The 15453-nt window shown below is 32.4% G+C and overlaps 1 protein-coding gene across 1 annotated transcript in view; it reads left to right on the top strand.

The window, feature by feature from the left end:
* Positions 1-15453, top strand: part of LOC140441340 (serine protease inhibitor dipetalogastin) — a 271631-nt gene that overhangs the window by 232675 nt on the left and 23503 nt on the right. Inside the window, exons 4-6 of the mRNA XM_072531995.1 lie at positions 5126-5287; positions 12565-12708; positions 14927-15091. Of these exons, the coding sequence (XP_072388096.1) occupies positions 5126-5287; positions 12565-12708; positions 14927-15091 (471 nt within the window). The remainder of the gene's footprint in view (positions 1-5125; positions 5288-12564; positions 12709-14926; positions 15092-15453) is intronic.

The following is a 15453-nucleotide window of genomic DNA, read 5'->3' as shown; positions in this document are numbered from 1 at the left end:
AAATGCCTGTGATTGTTCGCCCTGTATTTCGACTTTGCAAACAACTTTACGCATTGTAGCCTTAACCAATCTTATCAGTTTATCGGGGATGTGGAATTCATCCATGGCTTCATACAATTTATTTCTTAGGACACTATCATAGGCCGATTTAAAATCTAAGAAAAGATGGTATGTGTCGATATTGAATTCATTGGGTTTTTCCAGTATTTGCCTTAGCACAAAGATCTGGTCTATTGTTGATCGACTAGGCCTAAAACCACTTTGATATTCGCCAAGAAGTTCCTCTAAATATTCACTCAGGCGACCATATAAAATACTCGAAAATATTTTGTATGCTGTATTAAGGAGGGTTAGTCCCCTATAGTTGTATAGTATATAGTATATAGTTGATGGTATAGTTGAAGTTTGCAGGTATATTTCACAAATAACATTTACTTTTTATCATGCAATTTATTATGCATTGCGTAGGTTTACTTGACGTATATACTAATGTAAAAGAGAATATAATATTTTGTTTCAATATTTTGATTTGTAGATAATTAGGATATTTACTGTTTGGAAAATAACTGATTTTAAGTGGCCAAGTCAAATCAAATGGTATTCAACATAATTTGAATAACCAATCTGTGTTCAATAGATTGAAATTAAATATTGATTAGAAGGTATTTACTTGTTTGTCCTAAAAGTCATATTGAAGAAATTAATACTTAATTTGTTGGTACAATCTATTTCGTACCTACTTCCACTTTAAATCTCCCACTTGATCAGTTGGATTTTTTTAAAAAGAGTTCACGTTCGAACCCATTTTCGATATGCTGTACAAGATTAAATATTTGACCACAGCAACATTTATATACCCTAAATCCAGGAAACACCAGAAATTACCACAAATGAAGAACTTAAAATAAATATACAAGAAGTTCGGAAAATACTTGAAAACCAGAAGAACAGAAAAGCAGCAATGATAGAACAATTAACAACATTAATTAATAAAATTATAAAACACAATAAAATACCGGAAGAATGTAGAACGAGCGAACTAATTCTACTATTCAAAAAAGGAGATAAAAAGAAACAGCCACTAAACTACAAGGGTATAAATTTGTTAAATACTACGCTTAAACTTACAACTAAAATTTTACAAGTGCTAATAAATCAGAGGATAAGTTTAGCAGATGAACAACAGGGTTTTCGTAGTGGAAGATCGTGTACAGATGCAATATTCATTATAAAGCAAATTACCGAGAAATTACTAGAGTATAATAGACCAGCATTTCTGTGTCTGATTGACCTAAAGAAAGCGTTTGACAGAGTAAGACTCAAAGATGCAATCCATCCTCTGTATAATAGAGAAGTTCCCCTAAATATTATAAAAACTATCGAAAACATCTACCAAAACAACAAAATCGAAGTCAGAATATATGGACAACTTACAGAACCTATAGAAATAGGCAGCGGAATAAGACAAGGGAATTCATTGAGCCCCATGGTCTTCAATTTGATCATAAATGAAATCATCAAAACCGTTAACAAAGAAAGGGGATGCAGAATGAGAAATAAAAAAAATCAAAATACTCTGTTACGCAGACGACGCAATATTGATAACCCAAGATAGCGCAAAGACTGGTCCACAGATTTAACACAAGAGCAAAAGAATTTAATATGACAATTTCATCTCAGAAAACTAAAACAATAGTAGTCAGCAAAGAACCAACCAGATGTAAAATAGAAATTGATGGCATCAGTATTGAACAAGTAATAGAAATAAAATACCTGGGAATTACACTGTCTAGTTAAGGAGACCTGGACAAAGAAGTGAGAGATCAAGTACAAAAAGCAAATCGACTGGCAGGATGCCTTAATAACACTATAAGTCGAAACAGACACATTAACACTGAGATGAAGTCAAGAATTTATAGAGCCAGTGTAAGACCAATAAGGATATATGCCTCAGAAACAAAACCCGACACAGTCACAACGCAAAGGCTACTGGAAACGGTAGAGATGAGAGTACTGAGAAGAATTACAAGAAATACGCTGAGAGATCAAAACAGAAGTGAAGACATTAGAAAAAAATGTAACGTACAGTGTATAAATGAATAGACACAAAATAGAAAAAAATGGAATAACCACATAAGCAGAATGGAGGAGAACCGTGCCGTCAAAATAGCAAGAGATAAGTCACCAATCGGCACAAGAAGTATTGGACGACCGCGCAAAAGATGGAGTGACAACCTTCCATAGAGGTAATAATCCGCCAATGAACAAGCAGAATTGCTTATAAAGAGGAAGAAGAAATGCAGCTTGTTTAAGTATCAGTTTCGCATCAATGGTGACAGATATTATGAAGAACCATTAGTTCAAAAACGTTGAAAAAATGGCACATTAAAGAAACTGGACAGCTTAGGTACTTGAAAGTTTTCTCCGCATGAATGCATCATGAGCAATAGCCAATTAATTTTATCTTTCGCAATTTTTTTGCTTCTACTACCAATAGTTCCATGGTCCCCGTTATTCTGGCTATGTGGCCGAAGTAAATTACGTATGCTCGGTTTAACTTTTTTAAAGCCTGTCTTTTATATGAAGCTCTTCTAGAATAGACAGGTTGATTCTATGTTATATCCACGAGACTCTCTTACTCCTATCGATTTTTTAGAGAATACATGATTCGTCTGCGTATGTAGCAACGGGAAAAATAAGGGCATTGATCAACCTGAGCTTAGTACTCCTTGTCATTGTTCGCTTAGCCGTTTAGTGATGGTAATCATTTCGACTTTATTCGTTGCTAGTATAAGTGTGCCATCTGCATATAGCAGGTTGCAGATTTTTCTACCTTCTAGAGTGATTTCTCGATCCCATTCGCCTAGTACTTTTCTCATTATATTAATTAGTATTTTATTGCGAGTAAGCCACAATTGAAGGTTAAAATAAGTTTATTGACGTTTCAATCTCCACTTCGGAAATCGTTCTATATATTAACTTCGAAAATATAAACATAAATAAATTAAACAAATTTTGTTTTTTTTACTTGATGCAAAATTATTCTAATAATTTAATTTTATCTGACTCATTTATATTGACAATAATTCAGACATATTATACATTTTTAAGTAGACGACTTTAAAATGATATTGCCACTATTGCTGAATTGCGTTCGTGGGATGACTTTATTGTAAGATAGTTCATTCGATTACATGAAATCAACTTTTAACTTAAGAATATCTGTCAGAAAAAATCATAGCATGTAATTCGTCTTTAAAAAGACAACCACATGCCATGATGACAGTAATATTCCCCTGTTAGTGATTCCATAGTAAATTATGAGGAAAAAAACAGGAAAAAAAAAACCTCATAATACTATCCCGGCATGGTAAGTATTTAATAATACATTTAGTTTACTCTCAATAAACACCAAATTCTGATTTTATATGTTTGTTATTTAAAAAACATAAATGATGTGTTCTCGATAAAATATGTTACTGACTTACTAATAGTAGTATTTTCCTTTTATTAACTTCCTCTTTTAATATTTTATTTTAATATACCCATATTAAGATTTTTTTAATGTCCTGGATCTCTCCAGTGTGTTTCTGCTAGACCACATATGTTTATATTTTGTCTTATTAGCTCTTTATATACTATGTGAAGTTTTCCAGTTTGGAGAAGACTTCTGACGAAAAAAATCTACAGGTCCTTAATTTCTTTCTTTTCAATTTAAAGTTTTATACACGTTCAGTAAAGTTGTTTATTTCTATATGTGGACGAGAAATATATTTCACCATTACGTTGGATAGTTATATTCAGAATTAAATAATAAAATGTAAATTTAGATGATATACATTTCTGGTTCATCATCATCATCATCAATGGCGCTACAACTCTTCGTGAGTCTTTGCCGCGTTTACTTTTGCCTTCCATGTTTGTCGGTCCTGTGCCAGTAATTCCCATTGTCGCACTCCCATTTTCTCTAGATCTTCTTTGACTGCATCTTTCCACCTTTTTCTAGGCCACCCTACAGACCTTCTTCCCTCTGGCATTTCCCAGAACACATTGTTTATAAGGCGATTGTCGTTACTGCGTATCACATGCCCTGCCCATCTGAGTCTATTGGCCTTTATATATCTGACTAGATTTTCTTTTCCGAAAAGAGACTCTAGCTCGTTATTGTATCTGCCCCTCCATTCGTTTGTCACGCTGTCTCTGCAATGGCCATATATCATTCGAAGAATTTTACGTTAACACACCAGCAATTTATTTATTTCTCTTTTGTTAGCGTCCATGTTTCGCTTCCATACGCGACAGCTGGTCGTATTATGGTCTTATATATCCGGATTTTTGTACCTCGTGAAAGAAGTTATGACTTCGTTAGATGTTGCATTGCAAAGAAAGATCTGTTTCCTGCCATTATTCTCGTTTCAACTTCTCGCTCTTATTTGTTGTCATTTGTGATTGTTGCTCCTAGATATTTAAATTCTTCAACCACTTCGAAGTTGTGATCATTTATAGTAATGTTTTGCCTCATTCGCCGTCGTTCTTGTTTTGAGACGACCATGTATTTTGTTTTGTCTTCATTTATTTTTAGACCGATGTTAATGCAGCTTCTTCAAAGCTCGAACAAATATCCTTAATTTCTGGTTGTTAGTTTATAAATAATATGTACTTATCAAACGTTAAGATAATGGTTGGTCGTTACAACAAACTAACTGACTTGGCAAATTTCGTACAGCCTTAGAATTAATAAATGTTCTGTTAAATTATTAGCTGAGTTATATTACCTTTTTTATATTAAGATTAAATTATTTAAGTTCAGTAAAAGTTCAAAGAGGAGCTAATTCACGTGGTAACTAAGTAATCATTTGCCGAATGGGTTGTATTGTCTGGTGATTTGTTTATCATCATGGCGAATGCAAGACGAATCGGATATTAAATTTAGTTAAATTATTAAATATCTTCATAAAAATACCACAAGAAAATAGCTTCAGAACCATTATAAATTATCGTTTTTGAACCATCTGAACTGGCATTTATATCCTGTTCAAATTTAGATAGAATGGTAGTAGATTAAAATTAATTCCATTAGAATTGCAGTGTAACTTTTTTATCTAATAAATTCCTAATGTTTCAGGCTGGGAATAGAACTCTCACATCTGGGTCCATGTAACAACATAAGCGCGCATAGAGAAAATTGCCCTGTCGATTGCAAACAAGCTCCTTTGGATGGACCTATTTGCGGTAGTGATGGAAACGTTTATAAGAGCACTTGTCAGATGAAGATTTTAACTTGTGGGTAAGGTTCAATATTAAATGATTTTATACCCGTTTCCAGGATTTTTTGCTATTATTCTAGTAATGTAATTGGGGTACTTCGTCTTGGTGAATAAGAAAATAAACTAGAGAAGCTTTAGATTAACACTAGCGGAATTGTCAATAACAAAGGGGAACTAGTCCCTTCGCGTTAAAAAAATTATTGGCGATAACCTTAATATAATAATTAGTATAATAATAAATAATCCCTAAAAGAATTATAATTAGAAATATGCTTTATTGTCACTGAAAATTGTACACTTTTATGGACACAGCTTACAAAAAGTCAGAAATTAACAATAATAACAATTATAATTTACTGAAATTACATAAATCTTTAATATCACAAAATAAGATAGTAAAATAAACCATTGCAATCGAACGTTGATCTTACGAACTAATAAGTTGAAGTTGCTGCACATTATACCCAAATATAGTTAATCATACTTTAGTTACTTGTACATAAAGGTATTATAATGTCTTAGTTATTCATTAGAGAACTCTTCTACTAAATAATATGGTCTTTCAGATAGATACGCTTCTGTCATTTCACGAAACTTGAGGAAATATGTTGCAGATTTAAGTTGTACATGGAGATGGTTGTATAGTTTTTTTTGCAGAATATAATATACATTTCTTTACAATAGTAAAAAAATTTTAATTTTTGTATATTTATAACGGTTTCTAAAATATATAAAGTACTCCAGTCGTCAGAGACAAAAATGCCACTGAACCTCTAAAAATCATACGAACAAGCTGAATTTTGTCGAGAATATTAATTTTGGGACCCCAAAAAGATGCAAAAAAGTTTACCACTTTTACCCCCGGGCTTCCCTCTAAAAATATCCCTCACAGGGGTAATACCGAAAAAAAATCTATTTACCAAGAATCTGTACACCGTAGAAAAAAATGTTTCAAATAAAAAATGTAGCTGAGATAATTTTAAACAAACATGTTTATAAGCATTTTTTGTGTAGAATGAACTGTTCTCTTAGAAACAAAGCTTGAAGCGACCGTCGATTTTGCATGTCAGTTACGCGCGCTAAATTAATTTTCAATATAATTTGTATCAGATCGACGGTAAAAATTCGATATCTTTTGATTCAAGTGACCTATCGACAAAAATTAAGATGCGTTTTAAAGGTAAAGAGTTCAGCTTTCGTATGCAGTTTTTATATTTTGCCGCAAATAAACTCAAATATTATGCAGGTGTTAAATAAATAAACGTGGCGCGATTTTTGCCATTTTTTACGATTCTAACGAGATCAATACAATTTATCCCTTTCATTGACTCGCCATTATGAAGTTTTAATTACCCTAACCTTTAAAACCTCTAGCATGAAATTTTTTGATTTTTGGCAACAAATGTAAGGCGTTTGAAATATGCTTAAAAAACGCTGAATTTAAAATTTCACACAACAAACGATCTAAGACATGTGAAACTTTTTTTTTAATTACACTAGTACGTTTTTAAAAGAACAAAACTTCTGCAATAAATTACAACCAAAATCGTCTTCTTAAATGCATTTCCCGTGACGTGTAATCGTTTGTAATGTAAAACATTAAATTCTGTATTTTTTATTCATATTTCAAATGCCTCATATTTGTTATCACAACTCAAAATTGAAATTTCATGTCATAGGTTTTAAAGATTGATCTCTAAATGGAAATTTTAATACAACTGGTCACTGAAAGTGATCAATTTTATTGATCTCACGAGAATCGTAAAAAATAGCAAAAATCGCGCCACGTTAATTATTTACTACCTTATAAAAACTGAGTTTACTCTCAACAAAATACAAAAACTACATTCGAAAGCTGCACTTTTTGCCTTTATAACGCATCTTGATTTTTCTCGATAGGACATTTAGATCAAAAGATATCGAATTTTTACCGTCGAGCTGTCGCCTGTCGCTTCAAGCGTTGTTTCTAAGAGAACGATCATTCTACATAAAAAATGCTTATAACATTTTTATTTAAAATTATCTCAGCTACATTTTTTGTTTACAATATAATCAATACGATACAATCGGCAGAAGAAGTATCGGACGATCCCGCAAAGATGGAGTGACAACCTTTCATAGAGGTATTAATCCACCAATGAACAAGCAGAATTGCTTATAAAGAAAAGAAGAAAAAGAAGACATTTTTATTTGAAATATTTTTTTCTACGGTGTACAGATCTTGGTAAATCGATTTTTTGCGTTTTTACCCCCTGAGAGAGGAGTTTTAGGGGGAAGCCCGCGGTAAAAGTCGTAATCTTTTTTGCATCTTTTTGGGGTCCCAAAATTAATATTCTCTGTAAAATTCAGCTTGTTCGTATAATTTTTAGGGGTCAAGTCTCTGACGACTGGACTAAAGAGGGGAGCGTTAGAATCCCGTAATTTTTAAATTAACTTCGGCAATGTGTTGTTCTTCTAAGGCCAAATAGATACCGTATTGCTCTTTGTTGGAATTTAAAAATAATAACAGATTGGGCAACTGTACTAGAGCCCCAAATAGGAAGACCATATCGAAGATGAGACTCGAACAAAGAAAAATATGTTATTTTGAATGATATCTACTACATTAATTTCCTTCGAAACAGATATTATTACATAGCAGGTTGGGGCTAGTTTCTTACTAAGAAATCGATATGAACGAACCATTTAAGGTTGCTGTCTATAAAAATACCAAGAATTTTACAAAATCAACGATACTGACAGGGCTATTATTTAAGAGCAATGGTTGAAGGACTCCTTTATAGGATAATGCTGTCTTATTAAGGGGGTAGGGTCTCTTTTAATATTTTAAACATATTTTTGCACAAGATTTTTTTTTTTCAAAAATTGTTTAATATAAATTTATTTATAATATTATTACAATATAGTACATTTCAAAGTATTATCTGAAATTTTGGCACAAAAATATTAAAATTAAGAAATGTAACTAATCTTCCAAGATGAAAAAAAAAGTTACTTTGCGGTGTTTATCGTAACTTATAACTGGATTATCTGTTGACAAAAAAACCAAAAATATTTCGTTATTCGTTATTTCGAGTTTGCCTAGGTGGCAAACGTTGAGATATTGTTCATTTTATCGTTTTTCAAATTTTAGAAGTAAAAAAAGGCAAATTATTTGAATTTTCGAAAAAAATTTCTAAAAATTATGACTAATTTCATGTTTTAAAATAATTATAACAACAAAATTAACAATATGTCGACGTTGCGACCTAGTAATTTATCTGTAAAAAAAAGTGTGCAAATTTTGAGAAGGATAGATCAAGTAATTTTTGAGATATAGTAAACACAGACTTAAAAAGAATTATTTCGAGAAAAACACGTTTAAAAAAAAGCTTTTTTATACACACACAGTACTGCCTCTGTCTTTTTTGTTGCATCTGCAGTCATTTTATCTGTCCTATTAATTCGATTATTATCTGCCGCGAGTGCATAAGTATGCGAATTTGACAATGTACTTATTCCAATTTCTATGTGAGTGCTCACTCACCTTACTCATTCATCTGACTCACTCACCAAGCTCATTCGCCTCACTCACTCACCTCGCTCACTCATCTTACTCACTCTCTCACTTCAATCACTCACCTTAATCACTCACCTTACTTACTCATCTCACTCACTCACTCACCTCAATCACTCTCCTCACTCACTCACCTCACTCACTCACTTACTTCAATCACTCACCCCACTCACTCACCTCACTTACCTACCTCACTCACTCACCTTCATTCACTCCTCTAACTCACTCACCTCACTCACTTATCTTACTCACTCATCTCACTCACTGTACTCACTTACTCATAAATGCCATAAACTCCATTAATTTTGCTCCGATCACCCTGAAATTTTAAAAGAGAGTAAATTAGAGTGGGACCAGGTGTTTATTGTAAGTAGATCAGAAGTTATAGTTGCATGAATAGTTGCAATAGTTTAGTTGCTCCACTTGATACTGGTATCGTCAGCAAAAAGAAGAATTTTTCCATTTGTTTTTAAATTAGTAATGCCATTTATAAAGATAATTCTGAAGAGCCTCAAATACGAAGAGGAATAAGACAGGGCTGCATTATATCCCGACTAATATTTAACATCTATTCGGAATTCTCAAGAAAGTATTGGATATTGAACACCATTACTTTGTGGTATTAAAATTAATGACATTAATATTGATAATTTGAGGTACGTGGATGACACGGTATTAATTGCAAAGAGTTACAAAGATCTTTAATATCTCATTCATTGGATTACCACAACGTGTGATGAATATGGACTGAGGCTAAAAACTATAAAGATTGTTATCGTTGTCAGTAAAACGTCAATATAACCAGAAGTAATAACAGCTTGTGGAGAACAACTGAAGAGACCCGACAGTATCACTTATCTTGGTTTTAATCTAAATGAAAACTGGGACATAAGCAAAGAAATGAGGATACGTATACAGAAGACCAGAGCTGCATTTTTTAAGTTGAAGAAAATCTTATGTGGAAATAATATTACTTTGAGACTGAAAATATTATTAGTAAGGTGTTAAGTATTTTCTATTATTTTATATAGTGTCGAAGCTTAGACTTTAACAGATACACTTCTAAGCAAACTTGAAGGGTTTGAAATCTGAGTGTATCGGAGAACTCTGCAAATAAGCTGGTTAGATAAAGTTCGTAACGCGGTTGTTTTGCATTGGATGAGAAAAGTTACAGAAGTGGTCAGAGAACGTTTAAAAATCGGAAACTGGAATATTTTGGCCATGTTATGAGTCAACCAGAGAGATATAATATACAGTGGAACCTGCTTAATTCGAACTTCTCTAATTCGAAATCTTCTTTAATTCGAATTTTTATTCTAGTCTCTAGCATTTCTTTTATAAGTAATGGTAGAAAGTCGTGGATTATTTGAATTATAATTTTGATAATTCTAGCTTTTCTACAAGCTAAAATGCCAATTTCATTCTGGAAATTTCCGCGAAAATACGTAGTATTCTTTTCTGCCCTAACATGCCACTTGTTTCAAGGCATTCTAGGCTATTGTACATTGTACCCGTAATTAGGACCTATGTTTTCCCCACCTGATACGTCCGTTCAATTGAGATACGTTGGCTTTTTAATCACCAATCACCGCAATCACGTCAATATGTCACTGCGTTTTGAGCTAAGATGTCGTCGCATAGTAAACTTTAGCACAGCTGAACAATTTGCTATTGAAATGGGGAACACCAATTTTAAGGCGAGTAAAGGGTAGCTAGACAGCTTCAAATAACGCAACAAAATTTCATTCAAATCCATTTGTGGAGAAAGTGGAGCCGTTAATCAACAAGAAGCCAACAAATGTAAAAAAATTGGAGGAAATGATTCACGATATAGATGAAAGAAATATCTTCAATGTTGACGAGACGGGCCCTTTTTTAATGCAATCCTGACAAAATACTGGCATTTCTGATGGATCAGAAAGGCTGCCTCTAGTGATGATTGTCAAGTCGGCTAATTTCCGTTTTTTTTAAGAACGTCAAGTCAAAACCAGTGGAATATGTGAACACCGCAAGAGCTTAGATGACAAAAAGTTATTTTTTTAAGAAATGTCTGATGTAATTAGACAAAAAAGTCATTCAAGAAAATAGAAAAGTTATTATTTTGTTTATTGACCACTGTACTGCACACTACACTATTACACTGATGGAAAATGTAAAAGTTATTTTTTTTTCTGCCAACATGACTAGGAACAGGATATCATAAAAAATGTTAAACATTTATAAGGACGTTTTTTGGTTGAAAACTTAGTGACAGAAGATTGTGACTCCCTTAAAATAAAGTTCGAATATGTAAGAAAACTTACAGTGGGACAAAGTAACACCCGAAACCATCAAACACTGTTTTAAAAAAGCTGGTTTTGTAAAAAATGAGGCAAACGCGGAAAACGCTAACTGCACTTTAACAAAAGAGCTGCTTTCAGTTGACGGCTAAGAGGACGTCATTTCTGATCCTGCCATCTATTATGAAGATTTTGTCAATGTCTATGAAGATGTTGCAGTATGTGGTAAGATAACCGATGCAGAAATCATCGCTGAAGTGCTTAAGGACAATGATGAAAAAAAAAGATAGTGATGAAGACGACGAGTCATCAGTTGCGGAGGAAATACATGTTCCGAGTGCGACCGAAGCAACGAACCATATTACACAACTTAGACAGTATTTTTCGGAAAGACCATTTCCCAAAGATTGTTCCGCATTAAACATAAAAATATAGCAAACACAACACAAAAATAATAAAATATGTGAACTTATCCTCAGGTATTTTCTTTAGCAAAAACGAACTCTAGTTTGCAAATACCTACATCCACAAAAACAATTCAAATAAAAGCGTTAAGCAGTTATACTGTTTAACACAACTGTCACATTACAATTATTATATATTTGATGACGGTGACGTAATCGGTGATTTTATCGAAATTTGACCAATATCGTTTCAAAATTTATTTTAAAATACCTTATTAGATAAATGCTACCAAAGACAGTTCTCGTAGTATAGGCAAAAATTAATTTGAAATTGCTCGTTTCAAGCAGTAGCTAGTTCAAAATATATTTGCAAGTATATACATTCGTAGCAGTGAAGGATTTAAGAATGAATCTATGAGCGGCTTTCTGAGGAATCTAACAAGTGATTCCTGCAGGTAGTGAGTACCCTTATTCACTCGAAAACCAAAAATTTTTAACACCAATCATGCAAACGCCTGTCATTAGAAACAAAAATACTAGACGAACAAAAAATAATATCCAAAAGAAAGTAATGCTTACCAACTGTTTAGAAAAATGTTAACCAATCATAAAAAATGGACCAAAAATATTTTCCAGTATTCACGAGATAAGATGAAGATAAAACTTATTAATTATTTCAGAATAGGTTAAAAATGAAATTAATAAGAATAATAAAATAAGATTGGTCTTAATCTTTTACCTATTAGTTACAGTTCTAGTATAAAAGAATTGAACAGTTCTTTTCGAAACTAAAAAAAAAACAAATAAATGCAAACATCGTTTTGATTTTGGACACTATTAATTTTCTTTCTCAGTTTTGCACATTTTGTTACATTTTTTTTGTTTTGTTTTATCTGCACACTTTCTGTTGATATTAAAGCTTCAATTGTACAATTAATGTATTACAATCTCTCTTTAAAACAAGGATTCAGGATATTTACTTTCTATAACATTTTATAGACGAGTACAGTATTAAGTTCATAATTGTTTCCGTTATGATTATATCATGTTTATTTCAGGCAAGGCGTCGTAAGAACTAATAAGAAGTATTGTCAGACAACCCGTCACTGTCGAGAATCCTGCTGGAGAAATGCTAAACCCGCTTGCGGATCTGATGGAAAAATATACGCCAACGTTTGCAGAATGAAATCCAAAAATTGTGGGTAAGTGAAATTCGCACATACAATACAATAGCATTGCCATATAAGACGTACCTATATATATATATATATATATATATATATATATATATATATATATATATATATATATATATATATGATCTTCTTCAGGGCTTCCGAGGTTCGAGGTCTCAGTCTCCAGAGTCCCCAGACACTATACTAGACTATACTATACTGCTCACTAACCAATGCATTACTGCTACTAGGAACTGCGGATGGTTCATTTATACCGTCGATGGTGAGGTGGTTTCGGTGGAGGTTGGCGCGAACATTTCTGACAGTAGAATTTTAATTAGCGGGTCGAGGGAATGATATTTTTTGAGAGGTCTTTCGAAGGTAACCGTATGCCGTCATCTCTTTTATTGATACAGTTTTGCCGTTTTTTTAATTTCTATGGAAATTAATTTTCCATAGAAATTAAATTTCTATGGGAATTTCTTCTAATTCGGAAAATTCTTGGCTTATCGAAACGGATGTGGGCTATGGTTCTGGAGTTTTCAAAATCAATGGTGTGACCTTTATGAATATGGTGTTGACCTAATGCTGAAAATGAATCGGAACAGCGAACAGGAATGGAATGTTCATAAATCCTTTTTGGATTCTACGATTTGTTTGACCTATATAGGATCGGGAACAGTCTGCACAAGGAATTTCATAAACTCCGTATTGTTCATTTAGAATGTTGTTTTTGATTGATCGGACAAGAGATAAAAGCTTTTTTTGGGGTAGAATTTGTCTTTATTCTTCTTGATTTAAGAATTTTGTCGATTTTGTCAGTGACACCTTTGATGTAAGGGAGAAAAGCTTTCGTATGATGAAAGCCTGAGTCTTTGGGTTGAAATTGAGTGGGGGATTGATGTCTGTGGATGCTCTTATTGATGTGATTTTCGAAGTAACCGTTTTGGATGAGGGCTTGTTTTAAACTAGAGAGCTCAGCGGATCTACTTGTATCATCATAAAGGCGTATTGATCAGAAGACAAGGGTATTAATGACTGAATTAATTTGTGAAGGTGGATGATGAGAGTTGGCATTGCAAGTAACGATTGTTATGGATGGGTTTTATATAAATATAGGATAAAAAGAGTGATGAGAACCTTGGGATTGTTTTTTCTTTATGATAACGTCGAAAAGAGGTAGGGATAAATCACTTTCCACCTCCATCGTGAACTGAATACTGCATCCTCCCGTGGGGCCCAATGACGAATGTATCGTCATATATGTTTAAAATAATAGATATATGTCTTAATATGTTATATATATATATATATATATATATATATATATATATATGTATATATATATATATATATATATATATATATATATATATATATATATATATATATATATATATATATATATATATATATATATATACTGTCATCATCAGTGGTACTACTGCCCTAGTTGAACTTCAACTTTTTTCAGTCTATTTCGCCAGTCGCTTCTCTTCATTGCTAACCATTGCCAGTTGCTGCGACGATCTTCCTTGCCTCTTCGTCCATACCATCCATACATCTTAATCTTGGTCCACCCCTCCTATATCCTGGTGAAAGCGCTAATGGGGTTCGTCTGGGTGGGTAGTTTATAATTGCTCGTGGCACCTGTCCAGCCTATCTATTTTTATGAAAGATATATATTTACTATAAAAATTTAAATTTACTATTTCTTTATATTCTCCAAATACCATTCCAACAAATTGGACCCATTATTCTACTTAATATCTTTTTTTCGAAGACCAGCAAACGGTTTGCATCTATTTTGGAGATGGTCCATGTTTCTGACACATACTTCAGCACTTGTAGTAGAAATATGATAAATAAGATATACGAAGAATTGAAAAACACCTTTAATATTGATGGGTTAGACAAGAATAATATAAAAAAATAAGAGAAAAACTTTAGGTGCTGGAAAGGGACAAAAATTATAGCTAATGGATGATAAAAAATACCAAACAAGCGTTAAAAACAAAGTAAAAGAGAAAAAAGTAAATAGATATGTTCCTACGTGGAGCTTAAAAGACAAAATTGTTCAAAATACTGAATTAAGATATCATACTCGATTTAAAGCCTTTTTATGTAGGTATATTAAAAAATAATAGACAACTAAATTAAAACATTGTAGATTTTGCAAATTTTATCTAATTTATTTCTAGGTTTTGTAATAGAGATATTTAGTTTAAATATTTTCTGTTTTTAGAAAACATGTATTTGAAGTACCTATGGCCTATTGCGCAAGTCAAGAAAGAACTGCCCATAGCATTGCTTGTCCCACTGGATGTAAAAATGAAATAGAAAAACCAACTTGTGGCTCTGATGGTTATGTTTACAGAAGCGAATGCGAACTAAAATTACTTAACTGTGGGTAAGTAAAAATATCTAACGAAGAGTATCACTCTGCTCTCGGTTCTATATGATCTTGTTGTAACTCTTATGGTTAGATATATTATTCCAATATTTTTTCTGTGGTCGAAAAGAAATGTTCAATTTTACATTAACTTTAAAAGCATATTTTCAATTTAGACATGATATTAAATTAAGTTGCTAAGGTAAGGTAAGTGTACCTGAAAGAATGTTTAGTTCGGAAATAAAATAGTTGTCAAACATCAAATTCATGGAATACGATACTGTTATTATTTTTATTTGATTGTTTTGAGCCTTATGATTAAGTATGTGTAATGTATTTTTTTGGAAAAGAATAAATATCTGAAATTACCAACTTTTTTA

This window comes from Diabrotica undecimpunctata, chromosome 5, assembly GCF_040954645.1.
Source record: "Diabrotica undecimpunctata isolate CICGRU chromosome 5, icDiaUnde3, whole genome shotgun sequence".
NCBI lineage: Eukaryota > Metazoa > Arthropoda > Insecta > Coleoptera > Chrysomelidae > Diabrotica > Diabrotica undecimpunctata.
This window is presented reverse-complemented; position numbering and strand designations above follow the sequence as displayed.